The sequence below is a fragment of the Acinonyx jubatus genome, chromosome B4 (assembly GCF_027475565.1).
Source record: "Acinonyx jubatus isolate Ajub_Pintada_27869175 chromosome B4, VMU_Ajub_asm_v1.0, whole genome shotgun sequence".
NCBI classification, from domain to species: Eukaryota; Metazoa; Chordata; class Mammalia; order Carnivora; family Felidae; genus Acinonyx; species Acinonyx jubatus.
The window spans coordinates 77,930,088-77,953,906 of NC_069387.1; the positions used below are offsets into that span (position 1 = coordinate 77,930,088).

Here is a 23,819-nt window from a genome sequence, read left to right on the forward strand (position 1 = left end):
AATAACTAGCTGGTCTGGGTTTTCAACCCAGGTCTGCCTGCCTGGCAAATCGATGGGACCCTTCCACTTCTTCACACAGGAACACGATAGCAAGGAAGAAATATGGAGGTAGTAAGTCCTGGAATGAGTGGGAAATCAGTGGCGACAGGCTCTAATTTTGAAAAACGAGTGCCCACTGTATGATGGTGGATGCTTAACTCCATGGGCTCTGGAGCCAAACTGCCTGAGCTCCAATCCTGGCTCTATCACTTACAGCAGTGGGAACTTAGGTAGTTGCTTAACCTTCCTGTGGCTTCTTCTCATCTGTCAAGTGGCACCCAGGATTGTTGCGGGAATCAAATGAGGGGACTCCTACCAATTGCTTACAAGAGAGCCTGGCACAACCTAAGGGCTTGAAAATAGACTCAGTGGCTGAGAAGTAACACGGTGAGAAGCGGAGAGGCTGAGAAATCCAAGGTTGGGGCACTGGGAACTTGGAGAAAGACACAGGGCCGGGCTCAGAGAATGAGACTGGGAGGCCACTGCGCAGAGACAGCAGTGGCGGCTGGGAAAGGCGTAGAGGAGGCAGAGAGTGCGGTAATGGCAAGGATGAAGCCTGTCTGGAGAAGAGGGTGTGGAAAATACCTGGCCCTGGCCCACACTTGACCACAGGGAACTCAGAAGGAACTGGATGTGAGATCTGTCACAGGTCTGTCTTACCTGCCCGGAGGGGCACTCTGTGCAGCAGGGACTGACAAGCCAGGCACCGAGCCAGGTGCCCGTCTCTTAGTGGGTACACAGGGAGCATCAGGTGGGTCTTAGGAGTGTAGCCGCTGGAAGGAGCAACTGAGGACAGGGGTGGGGGGAGGTGGGCTTCTTCGGCTGGCCTCAGGCTACCGGACCTTATACCCTTCCCCCACAACCAGGGGTTACCATGGTGATGACCCCTTCTTCCCCACAGGCCCTGTGGTTTCCTCTAGAGCTTCTTTCACTTTCTTCTTCTGCTTTTCCTCAATCTTCTCTCTCCCCTACTCCCACATCCTCAACCCCTCTCTCTCCCACAAGCACAGGTCATTCTTGAAGGCGGCCAGGTACAAGGTAGGCAGGGTGCTGTCCCAGGGAAGAAGGCGGGCCCCAGGGTAGGGGGAGGGCAGCTTGGAGGGGGAGTCACAGAGGGAGGGGGGAGAGTCCAGGGGCACAGTGGGAAGGCCTGAGCGGGCTGAGGATGGGAGCTGTTGCAGAGGGGAGGTATGGAGGGGCAAGGATGTTAGTACAGAAGGTAACAGTGGGGTCATGGGGATGAGGTCACGGGGTGGGGTGGGGTCAGAAGGGGCAGCGGGAGTGATTTGTAAGGTGATAGTGGGGTCATAGAGTCAGGGAGCTCATTAAGTAAAGGGAGGGGTGGTGTAAAACAGAAACACTGTAACTTAGATGCAGGCTGCGGTTCTTTTCTTCTGGGGCCAGAGACCCTCACGAGAACCAAGTGCAGCTTCCGTGAACCCCTTCCCCAGAGATGGGCAGATATGCACATACACATAACTGGGGATGGGGACAACTTAAAAGACCTCCGGGCCCATTCACACCTCCCCAGAGGCCCACCGCATCCAGTCTAAGAACACACACACCTGGTGGCTGCAGGAGGCCCAGACACGCGCCTCCCGCGGTAAGCTCCTGGGGGCTCCCTTTACCCCACTTTCCCACCACCGCCATCCAGGCACATTTCATCCGATTTCCTTGGTTTCCCTAAGAAAGCTGCAAAATCCGGTAGATTGGGAGCTCACCTTCCTCGCCCCGTCCCTCTCCAGGTCAGCTAGTCATGTCCCCTGACACTTCCCAGAGGGAGCCACATGCCATGAGTTTCCATCACTTTATTTTGCAAAAATAGAAAACTCAGCAATATGCGATACAGCGGGGAAGGGGAGATGTAAACAGAGGGGAGGGAACAGCACCCTGACCCCCCAGAGAAAAAGGGGAGCCAGTGGGAATCTTATTTGGCAGCTAAATACAAACTGGGGATTGGAGGAAGAAGTGAGGGGTCACAGGGGCCCTGGGCTCCCCCTCCCAAGACCCCTGGAGGAAGGGGTCAAGTCCAGGGTGTAAACAAAAGCTAATAAATAAATAGAGGTTTCCTCTGGGTCAGGGAAGGACCAGCTAAGCAGCGCCCACCCCCCACTCCCTGGGCCAAGCTGCTCTGGAGATCAAGGGGGGTAAGGCACTAGGGGGAGAGGGATCCCCTGGCCCCTCTGTAGTGTAGGAGCGTCCCTGCCCCGGTGGCTGAGATGGGAGGCAGGGGAAGCCCAAGGCACATGACAGGGCTCGGGGAGGGGCTTGTAACGGAGGGCACAAGGTCAACTCTGGGCCCAAGCAAAGAGGTGCCGAATGTACGCACATCTGTCCCTTTCACCCTCTGGCCCTCCACAGAAATGCAGGGCCCAGCCTGCCCCAACCTGACCTGGCACGAGGACGGGACACAGAGGGCAGTGTGAGCCCGGCAGGTGCATTACGCAGCATGAGGCACCAAGGGCAGGGGCAAGAGGGTGGGCTCAGCCCTCCCCCTGCGCCCCTTTTTTGGTCTCTAGTGTTCCTGTTTGCTCCCAGAGGCCTAAGCACCTGGCAGAGGAAGGGGCTTTGGAACTGGCAGGGTCTTCCTCCTGCCCTGGGGAGCCTGGGACCCTGGTGTCTGAGGGGCAGCGCCGAGATTTTAGAGTCCAAACCCAGGCTCACTCCTCTGCCCTCTCTCCTGGTGGGAGCAGGGCAGGCCCCCGAGACAGGAAAGGGAGCCAGTTAGAACAAAAAGGGGATGAACACAGAGGCACCCCTGGAAACTTTGGCAAAAACAAGGAGCTCACTGGAAGGGGTGGAGAGAGGGCAGAGCTCGTCCTCCCCCAGTCACTGGCGGTGTCTGGGAGATGGTCAGTCTGCTGCCTGGAGCCCCAACCCCCACGGCAGGGGAAGTCAGGGGCCCTGGTCAGGCTGGGGGCTGCAGGCCCCTTTGCCCTGACCCCGGGGAACCTCATCCTCGCTAGAGGCCTTGGGATGGGGACCAGGCTGCGAGGAGTCGTCCTCAAACATTTCAGGGTTCTCCAGCATCTCTCGGATTAGGGGAGGCATCGGGCCTGGAATCTCCATCTTCAGGGTAATGGCCCTTTCTGCTCCTGCAACAGAGGAACAAAGGTTCAGGGGTACAGAGGCCCATGCCCCTTGAGGCCAACTCGCTAACCTTTCTTGGTCTTCCAGGGGCTCCCAGCACAAGCCTGCCACTTGTCTGTCTCAGATTCACCCTCTCTTCTGCAGAGTTCCTGGGGGCCACTCCTCTGCCTGCAGCTTCTACCTGCCTTCTCTGCCAAGCCCGTTGCCATTCTTCCAAGCCATCCCATTGTTCAGACCATCTCCTCAAAGATCACACCGAGTCCAACTGTCACCTCCACTCCCCAGGCACTCCATCCTCCTATGTCCGCGACTGGCCAATTGTTGTTAGGCCTGTTCTTACATTCATAACAATAGCTAGTATTTATTGAACACCTACTATCTGCCAGGCATCCTTCTGAACCATCAATGTCCAACAGAACTTTCTGCGATGATGGCATTATCTGCTTTGTCCAGTATAGTCATCACTAGCCACTGAGCACTTGAAATGCAGCTACCACAACTGGGGAATGGCGTCGTTAATTCAGGGCGGTTCTAAGCCCGTTGTGTTAACTCGTTTAGCCTTCTCGATAGCTTATGAGGTAGATGTAAGTATAGCCCGGTTTACAAACATGAAAACAAGGTACCAAAAGTAAAGGAATTTGCCCAGAGTCTCCCCACGAGCCCGTGGCAGAGCTAGGATTCCAGAGCGTAGGCCGCCCGGTTCGCACCCACTCTGTTCTTGTCTCTGCTTGTCTGCCTGCCTGTGCTGGGAGACCAACAGCTCCAGGGAGAGAGAGGGGAGGTTCCCTCATGACTAACCCTTGGTGCTGATGCCCCGGAGGTCAGTGATCTTCATGAGCATCCTTGGGAACATGTAGGGCTGGCTGGGCCGCCGCCGGCGGGCATAGAGCCTCAGGGCTTCCAGCAGTGGCTCCTGCAGCTTGTCTACTTTTTCAGGTTCCTCCAGGTCCATGCGGTCTACAGGAACAAGCACAGTGCAGTGAAAGAGAAAGAAATGGGGGACACAGTGACAAGTGGCTGATCCCCAGCTGTCCCTGACCTATGGCAATCCAAGCCTCAAACTCTGTCCTATCAGCCCTTTGCCTTATTGTTCCTGGGCCTACCCAGGCCACTTCCCCTGCTCCACGCCCTGTACCTTCTCCCCTCTGGTAAATCACTCCTGCCCACACCCCCATCTCGGCACCAGTATCTGGGACCTCCTCAGCTCTCTCTGGCTCTTCTCTCCTTTTTGTTCTATGCTCCAAGGTGCTAGAGGGCCTGTCCTGGGTCTGAGAAGTCTGTGGATGGGGCAGGTGCAACAATCCCAGGGAGAGGGACCAAGGTCTCCTGCCGGGTCAGAGATCAGGTGTGGGCTGTGGTGGGAAAGGAGTCTTAGCAAACGCCAGGGGGCGCCCCTGCACCTCCGCAGATGAGGCAGATGGCGCTGAGCAGTCCTGTCTCCGTGTCATCCATCTCCAGTGGCAGGAGCTGCCCAGCAAAGGCAAAGACGAGGTCTGTGAGGGGCCCAAAGCCGGCGTTGTGCATCTGTGTCCGGTTCAGAGTCAGCCCATCAGAGAAGGTCATGGTGTCCTGCTCTGGGGTGTACCTTGTGCAGATCCGCAGCATCTGGAGGTAGGCAAGGGGGAGGGTTAGTGCTGTTTCTGGGGAGGACCACATGTCCGGTGGGGAGAAGAGGCAATGGGATGTACGTGGAAGGTGAGGAGGTTAAGTCCAGAAAGAGGGCAACCTGCAGCAGGCATGGGGAGGAAGGCAGAGGTGGAGAATCTGAAGCCTGGGGAGGGAAGGGGAGTCAGAAGGAGGCAGAGCGTCCAGAAGCGTAGGATCGGGTCTTGGGGAGGGGAGTTAAGATGAAAAAAAAAGCTTGGGTTTAAAGGCGATCTGGGGAGTCCCAGAATGGAGGGGGAAGGAGAGATAATGAAATCTTTGTGGTAAACCAACTCCTTGGCCTCACATGAGGGTCAGGCCTGGTGGGAGACATGCCACAGGGCTTAACTTACCAGGATGTCTAGGCAGGCAGCCTTGAGCAGAGTGATCTGGTCAGCAATGCTGAGCCCTGTAAAGCCAGGCAGCCGCTTGGCAAATTCCACGATCTTGATGATGCACTTAGTAGCCAGCTCACTGAACTTGTCCCACAGTCCCAGATCCAGCTGCACCCGGTGGTCTGCACTGGAGTTCTACAGGGAGGGCAGGTTGGAATGCAAGCTAAGCCCCGCCCTGGGGGCTATCTTCCTTCCACCCAAACCCCCAGCTCCCCCCTCTGCATTCTGTTGCCTTTCCTTGTCCCTCAGCACCAGACCATGGCCTCAATACAACCCGTACCTAATCCCCAAAGCGAACAATCCCCTGCCCTCACTGGACTCACCGTGGTATATTTGCCCAGCTGGCAGAGTGAGGGGAAGGTCTCCTGATGAGCTTTGCTGACCTTGGTGATGAGCTCTTCTAACTGAGGGCTCAGCTCATAGCTGTCAAGCGACCCTTCTTCCTTCACCTCTTTCTTCTTCTTATTCCGGTCATTCCGCACAGCTTGGGGGCAAAGGCACAGGAGGGTCGGGACCCTCAGAACCTCCCTCTGGGTATCCCCTCTCATCCTAATATCATGCGCTCAGTCCTTATCATGAACATCTATTCCCTGGGACCCTAACCACTGCCTCAGTTTCCCTAGCTCCTACATTAGCTCCCATTCCCAGGCTGGCTCTCTCCAGCCCCACCCAGGGCCTGCAGCCCCTGCTCCCTTCCAGAGCCATTCGGCTCCATCCTGCCCTTCCTGTCACCCCTCAGGAGCTAGGGAGGGGGGGCAGGATATGCGGGCGGCAGGATATCCACTTATAGCCTTGGCAGCACAATGGCGCAGGGGAGGGGACTGGCAAGCCCCCTCCCCCAACCTCCCCATAAAACAGGGCAAAGTGAGCCGGTAGGTAACCCCCACTCACTCATTCAGAGGAAGGATTAAGCTCTGAGAGGGGAGAATGGCAAGGGGTGGGGCCTCCTAGGTGAATGGCACTAACCAAACAGGACTGGCCAGGGAGGAGGCAGCATCCCAGGGCAGGCCAGGTCTCAGAGGTCAGAGAAGTGGGGGTGGCCAGTGGGAAGAGGGCAGCAACGACAGGGGAGGGCGGGAGGGCTCCTGCTCAGGCCAGCGCTACGGGCCTACCTTCTTTGGACATGCCCACTTCGAAGCACTTCTGTAGCCGGCAGTACTGGCAGCGATTCCGCGTCACCTTGTTGATGATACAGTTTTTGTCGCGGTGACACGTGTACACCATGTTCTTCTGGATGCTGCGGCGGAAGAAGCCCTGGAGTTGGGGGTGGGGGGTGGGCAGTGAAGCAGGATGCTGGGAGTACCAGCCTCTCTCACAGGCCCTGCGGGTCGCCCCAGGCTGGACCCAGCCTGTGAGCCACGTGTGTGCAAAGCAGCTCCTCCCCACTCCGTGGGAATGGCCACCCACGCACAGCGTCCTGCCCCTCTGGTCTGGACCCGGAGGCCCAGCGCGCCCCACCCCCACTATGCACACACCTTGCAGCCTTCACAGGAGCTGACCCCATAGTGGTAGCCAGAGGACTTGTCATTGCACACGAAGCACGGCTTGTAGACCCGAGGAGGTGGAGGGGGCGAGGGCGAGCTGGGCACCATCTCCTCTGAGCTAGTGCTCTGCGTCTCCACCGCTGAGGGGGAAAGCAATGCCATGAGGGTCGGGGGAGAAGGACCCCTCAGATCTCCCCGGCATCCTCACTACACAGGCACACCCCATTCCCACTTGTCCCTCCAGCTCAGAGATGACAACACCATCATCACCACAGCGGCTTAAAGTCCCAACAACCACGCACGGCCCCACAGTAAACACTTCCAGAAAGCCCCGAACAACGGCTACCAGTGCACCTCCCGCCACAGTCTGGCCGTCTCCCTGCACAACAGTGCCAGCCCGAGCCCTCAGATACTGCCAACCCTCATGACACTGCGAGGTTCCTCAAATTCCAGGCCAAGGCCATCTTGGAAGTTAACTTCTGGGCCTCAGTTTCCCCAGCTGTGAAGTGGGTAGGTGGAGGGATTATGGGCTGTGGCTCTGCACCCTTCAGTCACTCTCTGTCACATCGGTCCACCTTGCTGGGTTATCTACTTCCCATCATCCTCCTCTTCCTGAGGCAATAGATTTGGGGCTGGGTAGGCAAGCACCAGCCACCTGTAGCTCGCGCCTGGATAAATGACTCAGTACCCCAGGTACCCCGAGGTCAAAGAGGACCTTGTTCTCTCTCAAGTAGTACAGGGTAAATAATCCTCCAACTTCTCCCTCTCATACCTGCCCCCCCCCCCCCCAGATAATGGCCAATGTCCTTTTTCCCAGAAACCACTGAGGCAGTGGAGCAAAGGGGACACAGGTATCAAGAAAAGTAGGTTAGCAGATATGCAACAGTCCGATTTTACACCTGAAGGAACTGAGGCCAAGGGGGGGAAGTGACCAGCCCAGGGACACACTGCCAATTGATGGTGGAGCCCAGGGTCTCAGGTTCTCTGACTAGACCTAAGTGGCCAGGCAGGGAGTCTGAGAAGTCAAGAAGTCGGGGAAGGAGAGACTGAGGTATTTGCTCAGAGCCTCAGGTTGAGAAGCGGTTGGGGGTGTAGCAAAGCGGGAAAAGTCAGGTGACAGTGGGTAAACAGGTCTCCTGGGGGAGGGGGAGGGGAGCTATCTCTGGACCCTCTCTGAGCCTATGTCTTCACTCCTAAACTTTCCCCACAAATACCCAATCGCAGCTCAAACGGGGCCTCGGCCCACGCCACACGGAAGGGGTGGGAGTGGGCACCCTCTGTTCAGGAGGCTGCTCAGTAAACCTTTTTCGGTTTTGGGGGGGGGTTGGGGTCTGTGGTTCATCTTCAGAGGCAGAAAAACCTAGAAATTATTCAACCTGTAGGACCCGCTGCCCAAACCTAGAGGGCCCAAGTTAACGCAAGAAAACGCGAAGACCCTCCCTAAGGAGAGTCCCACGCACCCACCTCAAGAGCACCTTCTTCCTTCTAACCCGCTGCAGCCCACCTGGTCAAAAGTCCGCCCCATACCACCAGAAGGGCAGAAGGAATGCCCAGGATGCTGGGGTTCCGGGCTAGCTCCACCCACCCCACAGGAGGGAAGCCCTCCCCACCCCCCAACACACACCGACACGATTAGCATAAGAATCCTGCTGGAGTGAGATTCCCCAATGGAAAAGGACAGAGAAGAGGGGAGGAAAGAAGGTGCGTCGAGTCTATTCAGGCCCCAGGGCGGGAGACTCCAGGAGGGGCACTGAGAGACGTGGGGCTGGCTGGAATGCCTTTCAGGACCCCTCCTGGAGTCCTAGGAGGGCACACGTGCTGCCCGCAGGCCAGTGCGTGGGGTGGTGCTCACTCAGGCGCTGACGCCCTCCCTGCCCGCAGAGCGCTGCCTCATTTCCTCTCTTGCGAAAGGGCCCTGGGTGCGGTCAGACTGGCATAGGGCAGTGCCAGGCAATTATAAAGACTGGGGGCCACAAGGAGACAGGCCTGGGGACAGCTTTTCCTGTCTGAGTGGTACTGTCACCCCTTCTGGGCACCCCTCTGGCACAACTCGGCCCCCTGAACCCTCGAGTGCGCCCCAGTGGCTCTGGTCAATCTGAGGGTGAAGGGCACAAGAAGGCTAATTGGGTCAAGCCTGCTCAGATTCCCTTCTTCAGCCCTGGGCTGAGACCCCACCATCGGGATGCTGCTCCCAGGCTAGGCAGGGGCCCCTGCTGGGGAGGAGGGGGGTGGGCTCTGGGTTTTTCTCCTTTTAAAGCCCAAATTGCTGAAATTGAGGAAATTCCTGGCCAGGCTGAGCGGAGCTTCAAACAAACTCTTTATAACCGGCTGTAAACGCTCCCAGCTGCGAGGCGCAGGACTGAGAAGCCCAGACTCACAATCTGATACACACCTCCTTGGAGACACTCTCACACATCAACAACAGTCAGGGCACAAAAGTAGACATACTACCAATGGCTTCCTATGTCCCAACAGGCCCCTGGCACCGAAGAGCACACACGGGCGGGCGTAAAAGCACACTCACTCCAGCCACACTATGGAAGTGAATGCACAAATCATAAAGCTGCCCCCCAACATCCAGCTTCCCATTTGCAAGAGAGCAGCTCAGCTACCAGACAAACACCCGGGCCTGCCAACGCAGCACCAGGACACCGCCAAACACCCGCAAACACACCATGTGGCCCTCCCCTCAAGGGACCTCTTTCCTTCCCTGCTTTAGACACAGGTCTCAACTACTTTCTAAAAGTGTGTGGAGCAGGCCTGAAGCCCACCGAGACCCTAGAGGCCAAATTAATTGGTCCAAATTGAAATGCAAAACCATACTGCCAGCCAAGTGGGGGGGGGGGGGGGGCTGCCATGCTCCTGGAAAGGGCTGGATCCCTACCCAGCCCCCACAAAAAGCCCTCCTGGGAGTCTCTCCACCTCAGCACCCCTCCCAACATACCCCAATTCCCCTTTCTATTGGACAGTGAAAGGAAGGTTAAGAATTCACCAGGATTTGGTGCAAAGCAAGAACAGTCCCATGCTTTCTCCACCCTGTAAATGCCACACTTTTACTTCTTGCCGCACCCCACCCCAAAGTAGGGTCTCCTGTTTGCCACCTCCCTCCTTCAGTCTCGGAGTTGTTAAATCTGAGCAGCTCTGCCCTGGAACCAAAAAAAAAAAAAAAAAAGAAAAAGAAAAAGAAAAAAAGAAAGAAAGAAAGAAAGAAAAAGAAAGAAAGAAAAGAAAAAGAAAAAGAAAGGAGAGAAAAAGAAAAAAAAAAAAAAAGCCGAACTCGTAAACAGCGCTGCCGAGTGCCAAGCAGCGAGGCGCGTTGGCGGGGGCTCGGTGACCCCGCGAGCGCACTCCCCCAGCGCCCGCCGCCCCGCCCGCCACCCGCCCCTTCCCAGCTGCCCCCAAGCCCCTCGCGCCGGCGTCCGCACCGGGCTACCAGCGCGGTCCCAGCCCGGGGTAAATTTGGGGGGTGTTCCAGGCTCCCCTCTCGGCTCCTCCCTACGCCCACCCCCGCCAGGCACTTCGGCCCAGGCTTCAAAGCCGCCTCTCATCTGGACTTCATTTTTACTGCCTCTCAGTCCCCAGCTTTTTATTACCGCTCTGGAAAGGGGTTCCAGGGCCCCAGGCCTGGCATCTCCCATTTCACAGAGAGGGGAAGATGGATATTTGGGGACCCAGTAGTCTTACTCTCCGTGCCGCTGCCTCCTCCAGGCCACCGCCCCCCACCATAAACAGGCTTTGCTTTAAACTTTACGCTTCCTACTGAAGTTGTGTGTGTTGGAGCCCTAGGAAAAAGTCATCTCTCTGCATACAATCCTATACACGTTACCACACAGTGTTTTTTAAGATGGGGGAGGGGGCGCCAGAGCCGAGCCTTCTCCTGGTTGTGTGCACAACCCGGTGCACCCCGCACGAAGAACACACAGGATGAACTCTCGAACGCAGCACTTTCCAAAACCGCCCCCGCAGCCACGCAGGGGCACACGCCTTCCCGGCCTCACGCCACAAACATCCCTACATAGGGCCGTGCGGAGGACCTGCCAACGCTGTCGGAGGGCGACATTGCGTGGAGAGACCCCCTACCCTCACACCCACACTGCCAACGCCAGGCGCCGCACACTCCAGGGATTCACACGCTCTGCAAATATTTTTTACGCTCTCAACTTCCCACATGGACCCTACTAATGCCACCACGGGCCTGGGTGCTGTATCTCTCCGGGGCCACGGACCTGCAGGCACAAGCTACCAATAACACCTCGGTTTCTCCCTATCCCCAGGAATTCTGGAGTGGCATCAACCACAGCTCCTACCTAAACACCCACCATAAAAACCACACACACTCCAAACACTAATGCACACACCCAAAGGAGTCGCTGAAGTCCCACGTTTAAAGGGCCAGTACCTCTCTTTCGTACACACCCGCCCCTCACATAGAGAGGGTGAGAATCTCCGCTTGCACCCCAGTTCCACCTTTTACACACGGAAAGAGTGAGCCGCTGCTTCTCCTGCACCCCACCCCCCACCCCTGGGCTCTGGTACCTACATTGCAGACTGGCGGGTTGCGGCCAGGCAAAAGACTCAAATCCGGCGAAACAGGAGCTGCCCGTGGCTCTGCGCAGCAAGCCGGCCCCGGGCCCCGACGCCCCGTACAGCCGTCGCGGACCCGGGGCAAATGTTTCCATGCAGTCGTACATCGCGACCAGGCTTGGAGGGAAGCTGGGTGCTAGGAACACCAAGGACCCGCAGCCGATTCCCCCTCCTCCCCCGGCGGCGCCCCGCTCCTGGAGGGGGGGAGGGGGAGGGCTAGCATAGGGCGCCAGGCTGCATGGGGGGTAAGGGGTGGGCGGGGAAGAGGGGGATCCCCAGCAGGGGAAAGGGACTGGGCGGGGCGCAAAGCCAGGGCCGCCGCTTCGGCCGCGGGCCGGCTCGCTCTGGGCGCCTCCGCAGCTAACACTGGGGAGACCTTTTGTAAAAGCGAAGCCCGGAGGGGTGGGGGGTGGGGCTTGGAGAGCGAAGGGGGCCGGGCACTAAGACGAGCTGAGCTGGGAGTGGAGCGCACACTTACACACACTCGCACCCGGCGCGCGCGCTTGCTTAGACACATACCCGTGCATGCATTTATCTAGGCAGGCGCCGCATATTTGCAAATATGCAATAGTGCGCATGCATTTTTTCTGCACGCACATAAAATCACAGAGGCACACAGACATCTATGCAAGCACATATTTGTGCAAGCACATCTGGCTCGGGAAAATGCTTGCAAGCATTCTCTCTCCACAGCCCCGAGGCTTTGCACGCATTTGCACTTCGGCGCGTGCCCTGGTCCGGGATGGGGGGAAGGAATAGAGGAACCAAGCACACGCATTTCCTTTTGAGTTTTCCCCCTATCCCTCCCAACACTCTTTGCACACCAGTCATTACAGGCTGGGGTGTCAGGGAAGACGGAGGAGAGGGGAACATGCAGGTTCCCAGCGCGGGGCAGTTCTCCCGGGCCCGGGGACCTGCACTACCTCCACCCCCTCATTCCCAGGCCTGGCTCCTCCCTCTCCCTCCGCGCGCGCGCTTCGAGGCTGAACCGTACATTCCTGCGGCTCGGCGCGCGCGGCCTCCTCCTTCCTTCCCGTTCTCCCCACCCCCGGTCGAAGGGCCGGAGCGCGCTCCCGCCGTGAACTCTCCGGGAACCCCCCTCGGGGCGGGTGGCCGGGCGCGCTCACCTCCTCCTGACCCGGCCCCGCCCCACCCCGCCCAGGCCGTCGCCAGCGCCGCCGCGGAGTCCCCCGCCCCCTCCTGCGCTGCCTGGAGTCTACTCCTCCTAGCCCGAGCTGTCCTCCCTCCGCCGCGGCCCGGACTGCCTCCCTCCCCAGTCCCCGTAGCCCCGTCGCGCGACCGACGCTCCCCTGGCGCTCCACCGCGTCTCTCACTGCCCCTTTCTCGAACCTGACTTCACTTTCAGAGCACAAAACTCCCACCCCAAACTGCCCCTACGGTGCCAACCGCGCCTCCGACGAAGCTGCCCTGCTGAGTGCCAACTCCCCTCCCCCAGACTTTCTACCGTGCCAGTTGCCCCAAACTGCCAAGGGCCCCTCTCGGCTGTAACTGCGGGTCCGGTCGTCAACTGTTCTCACAGCCATTACATACCCCCCCCCCCCCATTGGCAATAACAGCCCCTTCTCCCCTTCAGTGCCACACAGTGCCCTTCAGATCTCAGAGGGCCGCCTCGCTGTCCCCTCGGTAGCCCCTTCCGGGCACTGAGCGCCCTCGCCCGGCGGAGCAGGGGGTGAGGGGGGCGGGGGGTTGGCCACGTCAAGAGTTTGCCCTAGCCGCCCGGCCGAATCGGGGACCCTGGCCCCGGGACAGCTCCAGCGGCGGCGACTCCCGGAAACCGCCCCCTCCCCCGCGCCCCGCCCGCCGGGCCGCCCGGCCGCCCGGCGGGCCGGCCCAGCCGGCTCTGTCAGCGCGGCTCACACGGGGAGCGCCGGGGGAGCGGGAGAGGCGCCCGGCCGGCCCCTTCCCCCGCCTGGCGGCTGTGGCTGGGCCAGGGCGGGGCGCGCTTTTCTAAGAATCTGTTGTACCGGGTGGGGGGCGCACTGGGGGTGCTGCAGGAGTGGGGCGCCAGTTTGGAAGAATAAAAAGCAGGAAGGGGTGCCAGAGTAGGCAGGGAAGGGAAGGCGGGCGCGGAGGAGGGGCCGGGGTGGCGGCCGGGTACGGGGAGGGGGGGGGGGGGCAGGGCTGGGAAGGAGGGCCAGGCTTGTGGATGCGGGGGGCGGCGCGGGGTGCCAGGCCTGATTGGGGGGCTCGAAGTAGGGATGAAGCGGGACTGCAGTGTTCTTTCCAACCCAGTGTGAGCTCCTTGCTGTTGCCCCCAACCTGAAATACCCCATTTCTGAAGCCAGCCCCCCCACCCCCAAAAAAGGGGGGGATGATAGATTTCTGAATCAGAATCTGGGCAGTGGTAAAAAAAAAAAATTAGGTACAAAATGGGAAATACCCCCAACCAGGGGGAAAGAGCCCTGATTAGTCAACTCCAGGCTGTCAGTACCCACCCCCCCTCTCCTCCCAAATCTGAAAGGTCCCAATTAAGTCAAGCCTGCCTGGTTGGTAATTAGAACCAGAAGTGGCCAGGCCACAGGGAGGGGGGTTGGGAGTGGGGCACAGGAGGGGGGTGGAGGGCTCCAGGAAGTCATGAGTCCTCAATAGCCCCCCCTTTCTCTTCACCAGATGCACCCCACTCCTCATCACCCCATCTGTGGTGCTTCCCAGGCATTGCAGGGAGAGGGGGCCTTTAAGGGACAAGGCATTAGAGTGCCAGGCCCACCCTTCCCGTCAACCCCAACCCCCCATTCTAGGCAGTCTTACTTAGTACAGCCTTGAGGAGAAGGTAAGAGGATGGGGGGGATCTAGTGCCCCCTCTTATCCCCAAAGTCCCCCCAGCCCTTATTGCAGCAATTAGACCCATTAGCCTTCTAGCATTTCATGGGAACCAGATGTTCTCCACCAGCCTGGTGGGAGTATGAGGGGGGGTTGCTGCCTGACTCACCCCATCCCCATCTATGATCCCCACCATCACAGTGCACCCCTCCCCACTAGAGCCCCACAAAGTCAAGACCCCGGAGGCAAAGAGAAGCATACCCCTCCCCCACTAACAAGGCCATTAGCACTGAGAGTCTTGTATGGTCACCCCTCAGAGCCTCTACAACCCTGGCAAGGATGAGTTTGGCCAACGAGGGACTGTGGAGGGAGGAACAGCTAACTCCTTATGCACCCCTCCTTTTCCCCCCCTCCTGCCACCTTCTGGATGGGGATGGAGGATAACTGGCTCTGAATTCCTCCCACTAAATTCTCCTTTTCTTCCAAAACCTTCCCTCAAAAAGGTGAAGAGGGGGCATTTCAAAGCAAGAAGCCCCACCCCAAGGGTAAGTCCTAACTTAGGAGTCCCACCTGAAGGGCGGTGGGGAGGGGTCTCTGGAGGAGGGGGCAGCAGAAGAGAGAAGGGAGGTGTGAATGGGGGACGGGGCCCAAAGCAGGGGTGTAAGGAGCGCTGGGCAGGATGGGGGCTGGGACTGGGTAGGGGGCCAGGAGAGGGGGGGTGCAGCCTGGGCCCCAGCGGCGGCGGCTTGCCCAGCTCCCCCCGCCGGAGAGGTTTCCTGTTGCAATCAAAGCCCCGTTTGTGTAGGCCTGGAGTTGGAGCCCGAGCCTGAGCGGCGGAGACCAGGGAGGGGAGGGGAAGGGAAGGAGGCAGTCGGCTGGGGTTTTTTCCTGGAGGAGGCCTCACTGCCGCCTGCTTGCCACCCTTACCCGCCTGCTTGTTCTGCTGGCTTCTCCCAGCGTCTGGGTTCTCTCTGTGTCTGTGCCTTTTGGCCTGTGTAGTGCTCTGTCACCTTGCTTAGGTCTCTGAGTCTCTCTTTTTCAGTTGCTTTTAAGTAGAACTCTTTTTCTTCCTGTGCCAGCCTGCCCTCAGTTTCTCCATGTGACTTAGTGTGGTGCCGCCTGGGCTCCTTGCCCCAGGGACACCGTCACCAAGTTCAGAGGATAAACAGGGCTAGGTCCTCACCACCACAGACATCTCCTCGAGAGGGGGAAGAGGGAAGTGGGTCCCTCCCGACCCACTCTGTTCCCTGTAGTCTTGTCAAAGCAAACAGAACACATCAGTGTTCATAAGCACGGAGATACAAAGAGACACGGACCCCAGGGTTTCATGCACACGTGTGAGCACACGCACGTGCACACACATACACACCTCTGCTCTCCCATGCACACAGGCCTGTGCTTGTCTCTGCAGCACATGCCCCCCTCCCGCCGCCCCTCCTCTCCTCCAACACAGGGTTCTGAGATGCCTGCCTTACCCACTCAGGCCCCTGGAGAACCCCAAGGGGTGGGGCAAGATTTCCCTTCTCAACGTGGATGTCTCCAAGGTGCTAGGGACCCAGGAGTAGGATCCTGGAGGCAGCCTCAGGGAGAAGTTGCAGGTTCTCTCATGGACCACCCTCCCTCCCATAGACTAAGAGAGAGACACAGACTCAAGGTGAGTGTGGCTTTGGCATCAGACTTAGGCCTCCAATCCCCCTCCATTGGGTGGCTCCAGGCAAAAAAGGGACAGCAGGTCAGAGAAATGAGAGACTAGACCTTTTCACCCCTCAGCTTCTCTCCCACTGTGGGAGGTCTCCCAGACTCCAGGATCCCTTCCTCTCCCCTCTGCCTCCTCATTTACCACTGGGTGCTGCATGCTCCACTCTCGTGCAGGCTGTCTGGACCCAAGCCTTCCCCTCCTCCCCACCCCACCAACATCTCTCTGCCCGGGCCTGTCTCCTGCTGCCAGCCGCACCCTCTCCAGCTACCTGCCTTGGTTCTGGCTCCTCCCTTGGATATCTCCTTTTGGCCCCCACCCCCTCCTTCAGGGCAGCCTTGGGGGATAGAGCCCAGGGTGACCCCTTCCCCAGTCTTGACCTTACTTTGATCCCTGACCTTGATCTCCATGCGTCCAGGGCACAGGGGCCCAAGGAGAGCTTCCCTGGGGGCTTGGCCACTGGCTCTCAGCATTCCCCCACTACCATTCTTTTTCTCCTCTCCCACCTTCCTCCCTCTGCCTTAGTGGCTTCTCCCAGAACCTGAGAAACTCAAGTCCCAAGGGACCAAGTCGTGTGGTTCTCTGCAAGAAGTACATTCATGTGGGAGGATGGTTTCTTCCTACCTCCCCAGGCCCTGGGACAGATTCATGGGGTGTAAATGAGGTAGGGGAAGCCCAGCTGAGGTTTCCAAAAAGGGGGGCTTTGTGCTCTCCTGTTCACCTGCATGCCACCCAAATAACCCCTGTTGGGCTACAGACATGCCACTGGCAGGTCTCACCAAACACCAGACACACCGTCAGCAGCCCTATTAAATACCACCTCACTCCTCACACTGACTCTTTGTTGCACACACTGGAATTTTGTATATGAGCAGAGTCTCAGGGACATGCTGTGCACACACAACTGCATGTGGTCTACACACACACACACACACACACACACACACACACACGCCTTCTCCAGATGAGCACAGTCTTTCCACTAAAGCTGCCAGCCCCATCTAGTCACCCCTTTCTTTACACATACACACGACCCTCCGACTGCCCCTCCTGAAGGCAGGGCCCCTTTCTCCCATCTCCCTCTCCCTGAGCTTGTGGAGCTTATAAAGGATGTCTTTATCTTTTTGTCTTTTTTTCTCCATCTCTGTTTCTATGCCTCTGGAGCTGCCCTTCTCTGTGTCTCTCCTCCCATCACCTCTCTTTCTTTCCAGGTGAGGGCTTCTCACATGTTCACCCTTTACCCCACTGAACCCGGCAGTCCAGCCCTCCAGCTCATGGGCACCCACGCCTGTAATGGCTTGGTCAAGAAGACCAACTACCAAGTGGGAGGAAAGGAGATCCAGAGGGAAGAGGAGAGGCCTAAGGCTTGTCTGCTGTCAGCACTCAAAAGCTTAACCCAAAGAGGGCAGGCCTGAGGGACAAGTAGGGATCTGCAGCACGTGGGCACCATGCCAGACCTAGAGGGAGGGGAGGCATCCAGAACACACATGGCTGGAGGAGAGGATGCTTCTGGAAACACCCCCTCCACCTCCCTGGATTACTTATGGTGCAAGAGCCACCTTCTTTGCAACTGATTCCACCCTCCCTAGCACCAACAAGAGACTTTCCTGACCCCACACATCTTTGGGCACCTGGCTCCATTTCATTTCCTTTTCGTGCTGCCTGCCCCTAATTCAGAACAATATCACCTCTCTATCACAGTCAGCTGGTTGGCCTTCCAGACTCCTCCATTCCCCAGGGTGCTTCCTGGTACCCACCACTGCATGCAGACAGAAGCCTCAGACTTCACCAGACCCAGCCTTGGCTGCCCATGCAAAGTGTTCCCCACTGCCGGTTGACTCGGGAGGCGATTGTAGACCCCAACATTCTAGACATCTTGGGCAAGAGAACTCTCATTTGCAAACAATGCCATTTGCTCCACATCCAAACCCCCTCCTGTCATGGCCACCCCTGTCATCTACTCCATTAGATCAAACCCCCATCCCTGCCAGTCTTGCTAACTAGGGTGCCAATTTTCTGTAGCACCCACCCTCCAAATGTCTTCCTATTGCCACCTGCCCTCATCCCCCAAGGTCCCTGAGACTCACACAGAGAGGCCATCTCCTTGGGGAGGTCAGGCTGGCCCAGGCCCCGGAAGCTAGGACTCAGCATCTCGAAAGGTGGAGACCCCCTGAGAGCCCCTGGGAAGGCAAAGGGGAAGCCAGCCCCTGGGTAGCCAGATCCAGGCCCCAGGACACCAGCCGCTGCAAAGAGTCGTTCCTTATTGGTGGCCATGGCAGCTGCAGTGAGGGAGGCTGAATCCCCTGGGGTCTGCAGTGGGCGGGGGAGGTCTTCAGCCACAGCCCCCGCCCATGCCCACTGCCCCAGCCTGGGAGGCTCCGTGCCCGCCCTTCCTGGCCTGCCCACTGGGTCTCCAAGAGTCCTAGGGAGAAAGAGAGGAAAGGGAGGGATGAGAGAATGATCACCCTAAGGTTACAAGCCCCATGGCCCTCTCTCACTTGGAGCCTTTTCCCTGTATGCTTCCAGGGTCTGTACTGCCCTGCCTCAGGGCCCTCTACCACATGGTAGAGGGCAGGGCAGGAGCTAATACAGGTTGAGAAAAACTCCCCAGGGAAAGGTAAACTGGTTTCCAAAGTGAATAATGGTCTTAGGACTCCTGGCAGAGAGGACTCCCAAGCTGAGAAGGGACAATTAAACACCAGTGGGCTAGACACTTGATTCAACCTTCACATCAACCTTGTGAAGTAGGAATTATGATTCCCATTTCACAGAGGAGGAAACTGAAGTTAAGTGACTGGCTTAAGGTCCCACGGCTGTAAGTGGTGGAGCCAGGATCCAAACTCTCAGGGCGCGTGGCTGGCTTAGTGGTGGAATATGCAACTCTGGATCCCGGAGTCGTGAGTTCAAGCCCCATGTTGGGCGTAGACCTTACTTTATTAAAAAAAAAAAAAAAATATATATATATATATATATATACATATATATATATATACACACACACACATACATGTGTGTCTATATACATGTATATATATCTGTGTGTGTATATATATATATATATTCAAATTCTCTACTCCCCCGGGAAAAGCAAACATCTCTGTTGTAACTTTGGGGCCCTACACCTCTCTGAAGAGGAGTTGCAGTCCGGTGAGTAGGAACACTGACTCTGGAGCCAGGCGCCCTGAGTTGGTCCCCACCACTTGTTAGCCGGACCTTGGGCGTGTTACTTAATCTTTCTTTGCTGAATTTAGTTTCCTCATTTGTCAACAGGGAATAATAATAGGGCCCACTTCATAAGGCTGTTGAGAGGATTAAATGATTTAACATATGTAAAGTGTTTTGAATGATATGGGGCAAATATTACATGCTGTGTGTCTCATGTTATTTCTCTTTGTACCTTCTCTTCCTCAATACCTCTCTTGTAATTAGCATTTCCTTCTGTCTCTATCTTCCTCAATACTCCTCTCCCAGTTTCCTCTCCCAGTTCTCTCCAGTTACCCCTTCCTCACTCCCTAACTGGTCTTGCATTCTCTCCTTCAAATCCATAGATGCTGATGGCCACTGTGTGCCAGGTATGATGCCAGGGAGCTCCTCTCCTTGTCCTCCCCTTACTTTGCTTCTCCATCTCCTTTTCTCTGTCTTCTCTGAGCCCTCCGCTTCCAGGAAGACCTCCCTACATCCTATCCTCCCTCCAATGTAGCCTGCCCCTTGAGATTTTAAACCTGAGCTCAAGGGAGGGAGAGAGGAAGGAGGAAGAGAGGAAATGGGAATCCTAGTGCTAGGCAGGTGGTTTCTCTCCTGCTGTTCTGATAAGGGAAACGTTGGCTTTCTCAGGAGCCCCAGAACCACCCTCTAGGGAGTGAGGGGTTGGGAAAAGAAAGTCACCCCAGTCTCGGTAACTCCTCTATCAGCCAGAACCATAATGGATTGAGATGCAGAAGGACAGAGAAGGACTAAGAATGAAACACAGAGACCATGGCATGGGCAGGCCCAGAGGTAGGTGATAGGCATTTCTGTATCTCCTTTTATTAGTCTTTGCTTCTAGAATCAATATATCTCAGTCTTTGTACCTCTGCTTTCCTTTCTCTCCCTTCCATCCTCTTTTCTTCTTTTCTTTTCTTTTCTTTCCTTTTCTCTTCTTTTCTTTTCTTTCCTTCCTTCTTTCCTTCCTTCCTTCCTCCCTTCCTTCCTGCCTTCCTTCTTTCCTTCCTTCCTTCCTTCCTTCCTTCCTTCCTTCCTTCCTTCCTTCCTTTTCTTCCTTTCCTTCCTTTCCTTTCTTTTCTATCTCTCATCTACTTTGGCCTTCAAACTCCTGAGGCTAAACTATCAAGGAAGTTACAGGAACTCAGACTCCAACCCCACCACGCTTCACTCAGTCCCCATGTATGAAGCTACCCCAGTTCCTCACCGGGCATCACCCATATCCCCAGCACCCTCAGACTCCTTACCCCAGTCTCTCCCCAGGCCCTGAAAGTCTGAGCCCCAAGCCCCCAGGGTCCTTCTCCTTTTCCTTCCCCTATTCCCTCAAGTCCTCATCTCTGGTTAAGCCCAGGTGGAGCCAGGAGTCCGGGCCCCAGAGGCCCCTGGGCCATAGCTCAACAGGCTGGGCCACATTCCAGGTGGATTAACCCCTCCAATGCCAAGGGTGAGAAGCTACTAAAGCCCCCCCATCTTTTTCAGACTGCCTTAGACAGGACCTGGGATCTGTCTCCAGCACCCACTGTCTTTGCTTCTCACTTACAGGTGGGAAACAGAGACCTGAGGGTGGGGTGGGAGGACTTCGGGGTCCCAGAGAGGGATGCTCAGACTCCTGGTCCTTACCAGAAAATGAGGCTGTAATGAGTGAAGGGCAGCCCAGCTCTCCCCCAGACTTCCTCCTAATTTCCCTCAGAGAAGAGACTTGAGAGTTGAGTGGAGAGGGGAATGAGACAGAGAGGCATCCCATTTCTGAGCCTTGCTTCCTATCTGCCCTGGCTGGGAAGGGAAGGGGAGGGTCTTAAGTCCTGGGTGGAGGAAGGGACCAAGGGATAGAAGACAGTGGTACAGAGAGTAAAAGGCAACCCTACACTAGGGACCCAGATGCCTTGGTTCTTTGGGGAACCTGTGGAAGGAAGAGAGTCCTTCTTTCCTCCCAAGATGCCACCTCAGATGGAGGTGGGGCTGACTAGGGGAAAGGGGCCCTTACAAAGCTGCTTCTCTTAGGGCTGAGGTGGAGTTGAGGGAGGGCATGGATGAAGGGGGCTGCCGGATGGGGGGGGGGGGGCGTCTCCCTGCTGCCCTGCCTGCTCTAGAGCCTGGAACAAAGCTGCTCTTGTCGGCTGCTCTCCACCCGCTGCCCCCCTCCCCTCTGTATAAACACGACCACCTTTTTCCATGACCCCATCTCCAGCCTGGGCGGAGAACCCAGGCATCCTCTGCTCTAGCCTGGGCCCCCAGCCTGCTCCCCAGGAGGCAGCGGTGGCCTGGGTTTCCCTGGCCTTGTGCCACCCTTGGGGGAGTCCAGACCCTTGAGCTCTCCACCTCTCATCCCCAGGTGCCCTCCCTCCACCCCACTGGCCCCAGGGAGGGGCAGTGCCCAGGAGGCAGGCAAGCAGGCAATGCCAGTGGAATGTGTGTGGGCAATGGAGGGCACGGGCAGGGTGGGGCAGAGGGGGGAACTGGAGGTGCCAGTTAGGTGGCTTTCTGAGCCAGGGGTGGGGGTGTGCCGGGGCGGGGGTGTGTGCCCTATGCTGCCTACCAGACTTTAAGCTACAGCATGCATGTGTATGGGTGCGTGCGTGCACGCGTGGGCATGTACGTGTGCGTGTGTATGTCCATTTGGGATACCCAAGCTCCAGGCGCCCTGCATACACTGCCCCCTGCCCCCTCTTCCTTCCTCTCTTTTCTTGCCTCAAGGGTATGGGACACTGCCTATGGTCCTCAACCCCAACTCAGCATCTGAGGAGTAACAGTAAGGGCAGGAGTCTCAGACCTGATCTGGGATTGCAGCTGTCCTAGACATGCCCTGCCCCCTTCAGGGGGCACAGTCATCTCAGCTTCTTGCCTTACAGACACCTCCTCAGGCTCCCCTGCCCCCCCCCCCCCCCCCCGACACACCATGCATACTCTTACCCTCTGGCCACCTGCAGAGATCCCCTCCTACATACTGGGTCAGGCTGAGGGGACTGGGCTGTAACTGCTGAAGACAGAGAGGCATGTCAATGGGGCTCCCAAACTACAACTCCTAGGTCTTCCTGCTCTTCCTTTGTTCCCTTTGGGCTCCCCTCCTGAATACTCCTGAGGAGCCCCCATCCTTGGCTGGAAGGAACCAAGACTCACCCCCTACCTGGGGACAAATGAGAGGGAATATAGAACTGAGGGTTTAAGGGACCTTCACAGACCCCTACCCTATCCACTTGTCTCTGCAAACTCCTGGACCCAGAGGGCTAGGAGCGCTTGCCTCTGGATGCTTTCCTTGCTTTTCTGATGTCCAAACTGGGCCATTCCACTGGGGAAAGAGGAACTTGGACCAGTTTGGACCAGAAGGCCACCCCTCAGACTCCCCTGGGGAAGCCTGACCAAGGGCTGGCCAAGGTCTTTCCACACGGGAGGGAACCCTGGCTTCCCTCACACTCCAAAGCACAAAAGTAGGCTAGAACCCCTCTGCCTGAAGACTCGTCCCCAAGTGCTCTCCCCACTATTCACCGAAATGCAGCTTTGCTGAAGCCCAGCCCAGCCTCAGCCTGTCTAAATCTTCCCCAATCCCTCCGGCATCGGGGCTGACCCCCAAGTCGGGCAGGAAGCCCCTCCAGCCTTGTGGACCGCCCGAGCAGCCCCGGCAGGGACTGAGCGGCGTCGCTCCCCAGCGCCCCCGCCCCCAGCCCACCTCGGCGGGGACCCAGGCGTCCGCGGGCGGCGGCGAGCCTGCTTCCCCGCCTGACTCACCTGGAGGGGAGGGAGGGGGAAGGGAGGCCGCTGAGCCCCAGGTCCCGGCGTCGGGCGGTCGCGAGGATGCGGCGTCGCGGTGTCAGGGGCTCACGGCAATGGGGGGCTCTGGGCGGGGGGGGCACGGGCTCTAGGCTGGGACTGTCCCGGGGCCTCTCGGAGCCCGCCCGCCCACGTGACCGCCCCAAAATATCCGACACATTTTCTCCCAAACCGCACACTGACTCTGCAGGCGGGGACACGGAAAATATTTTCTTTCTTTTTCTCCCTCCCCACCCCCCCCCACCTCCCTCCCAGCCCGGCTCCCTCCTCCCCCTCCCGCCCTCGCTCCTCCCTCCCCTGCCGCCTGCCCCTGCCCGGCTCCCTCCTCGGTGCCCTGGGGCTGGGGGGCGGGGGTGGGTGGGAGGGGGACTGGGCGGGGCAGCCCAGGACGCCTGGGTCTCTGCCCCTCCCATTTGCTGGGCTTCCGTGGCTCCATCCCCAGGAGGCCGGGCAAGGCTGGCAGACGAGGTCAGTGTCCTGGGCCCATGATGCCACCCTTTCTCTCTGGCACTTTTCCTCTTCCTGCCATTTAGGGGGACTGGTTGAGTTCTCTGGCCAGGCTGTGTGGTTCAGTGTGGCCAGTGTCTGCTACCTCCCGAAGGGAGGCGATGGGAGCTGTAGTCTCACCATCCCCCGGGTGGAATGATGGGGCAGGGGTATGACAGAGCAAACGCCACAGTCTTTACCCTTTGCTTCGCCTCCACCTGCAGGTCAAAGTAGTCTCTACTTCCCCTGGCCTATCCCAGATGGTCCTTTGGTCCCAGGAGCAAACTGGTTTAATTAGTGGGATTGGAGGGTGGCGGTGCTGAGGCCCCCCCCCCCCCCCCGGAAGACCTCGTCATCTCACCCTGCCTTGAGTAAGCTCAGGACTTAGGGTGCCTGGGTCCCTGGCTGCCAAAGTTGTCCCCACCTTTAGGCTTGGATCTGGAGGGGGAGAGACTGGCGAGCAGGGAAGGAGGAACCTTAGCTGGGAGTGGGAGGGGCCTCTGGCTGGGTGTGAGGGAGAAAGCCCAAGCAGAGGGTGTGTGTCTGCCTTAACCAGCGCCTGCTTGCCTGGTAGATGCGCCACGAATGTTGTTGACTCTGGGTGTGTGTGTGTGTGTGTGTGTGTGTGTGCACGTGCACGCATGCCCAGAGTCA

At 57.9% G+C, this 23,819-nt stretch overlaps 1 protein-coding gene across 5 annotated transcripts; it reads right to left on the minus strand.

Annotated features, from left to right (window-relative positions):
- Positions 1-1,832: 1,832 nt before the first annotated feature.
- On the minus strand, positions 1,833-22,904 carry RARG (retinoic acid receptor gamma). Of its 5 annotated transcripts, none has more exons than XM_027036264.2 (10): positions 22,638-22,904; positions 21,825-21,888; positions 17,801-18,135; positions 6,644-6,792; positions 6,281-6,422; positions 5,492-5,652; positions 5,127-5,303; positions 4,530-4,734; positions 3,928-4,086; positions 1,833-3,134 (listed from the first exon to the last, which is right to left on the minus strand). In XM_027036264.2, exons 3-10 carry the CDS (start codon positions 17,985-17,987, stop codon positions 2,935-2,937), a joined length of 1,380 nt encoding a protein of 459 aa, XP_026892065.1. In that variant the 5' UTR covers positions 17,988-18,135; positions 21,825-21,888; positions 22,638-22,904; the 3' UTR covers positions 1,833-2,934. The 5 variants fall into 5 exon arrangements, with proteins under 5 accessions (XP_026892065.1, XP_026892064.1, XP_026892066.1 ...); XM_027036263.2 differs by having other exon boundaries at positions 21,825-21,891; XM_027036265.2 differs by lacking the exon at positions 21,825-21,888.
- Between the last annotated feature and the right edge of the window lie 915 nt (positions 22,905-23,819).

Bases quoted from the DNA above. Each gene is read 5' to 3' on its own strand.
- RARG (XM_027036265.2), bottom strand. From the start codon at position 17,987: ATGGCCACCAATAAGGAACGACTCTTTGCAGCGGCTGGTGTCCTGGGG. The intron at 5,653-6,280 runs GTAGGCCCGTAG...TTTGCCCCCAAG, and splicing joins AGTGGGCATGTCCAAAGAAG to CTGTGCGGAATGACCGGAAT. The intron at 5,304-5,491 runs GTGAGTCCAGTG...CCCTCCCTGTAG, and splicing joins AGCTGGGCAAATATACCACG to AACTCCAGTGCAGACCACCG.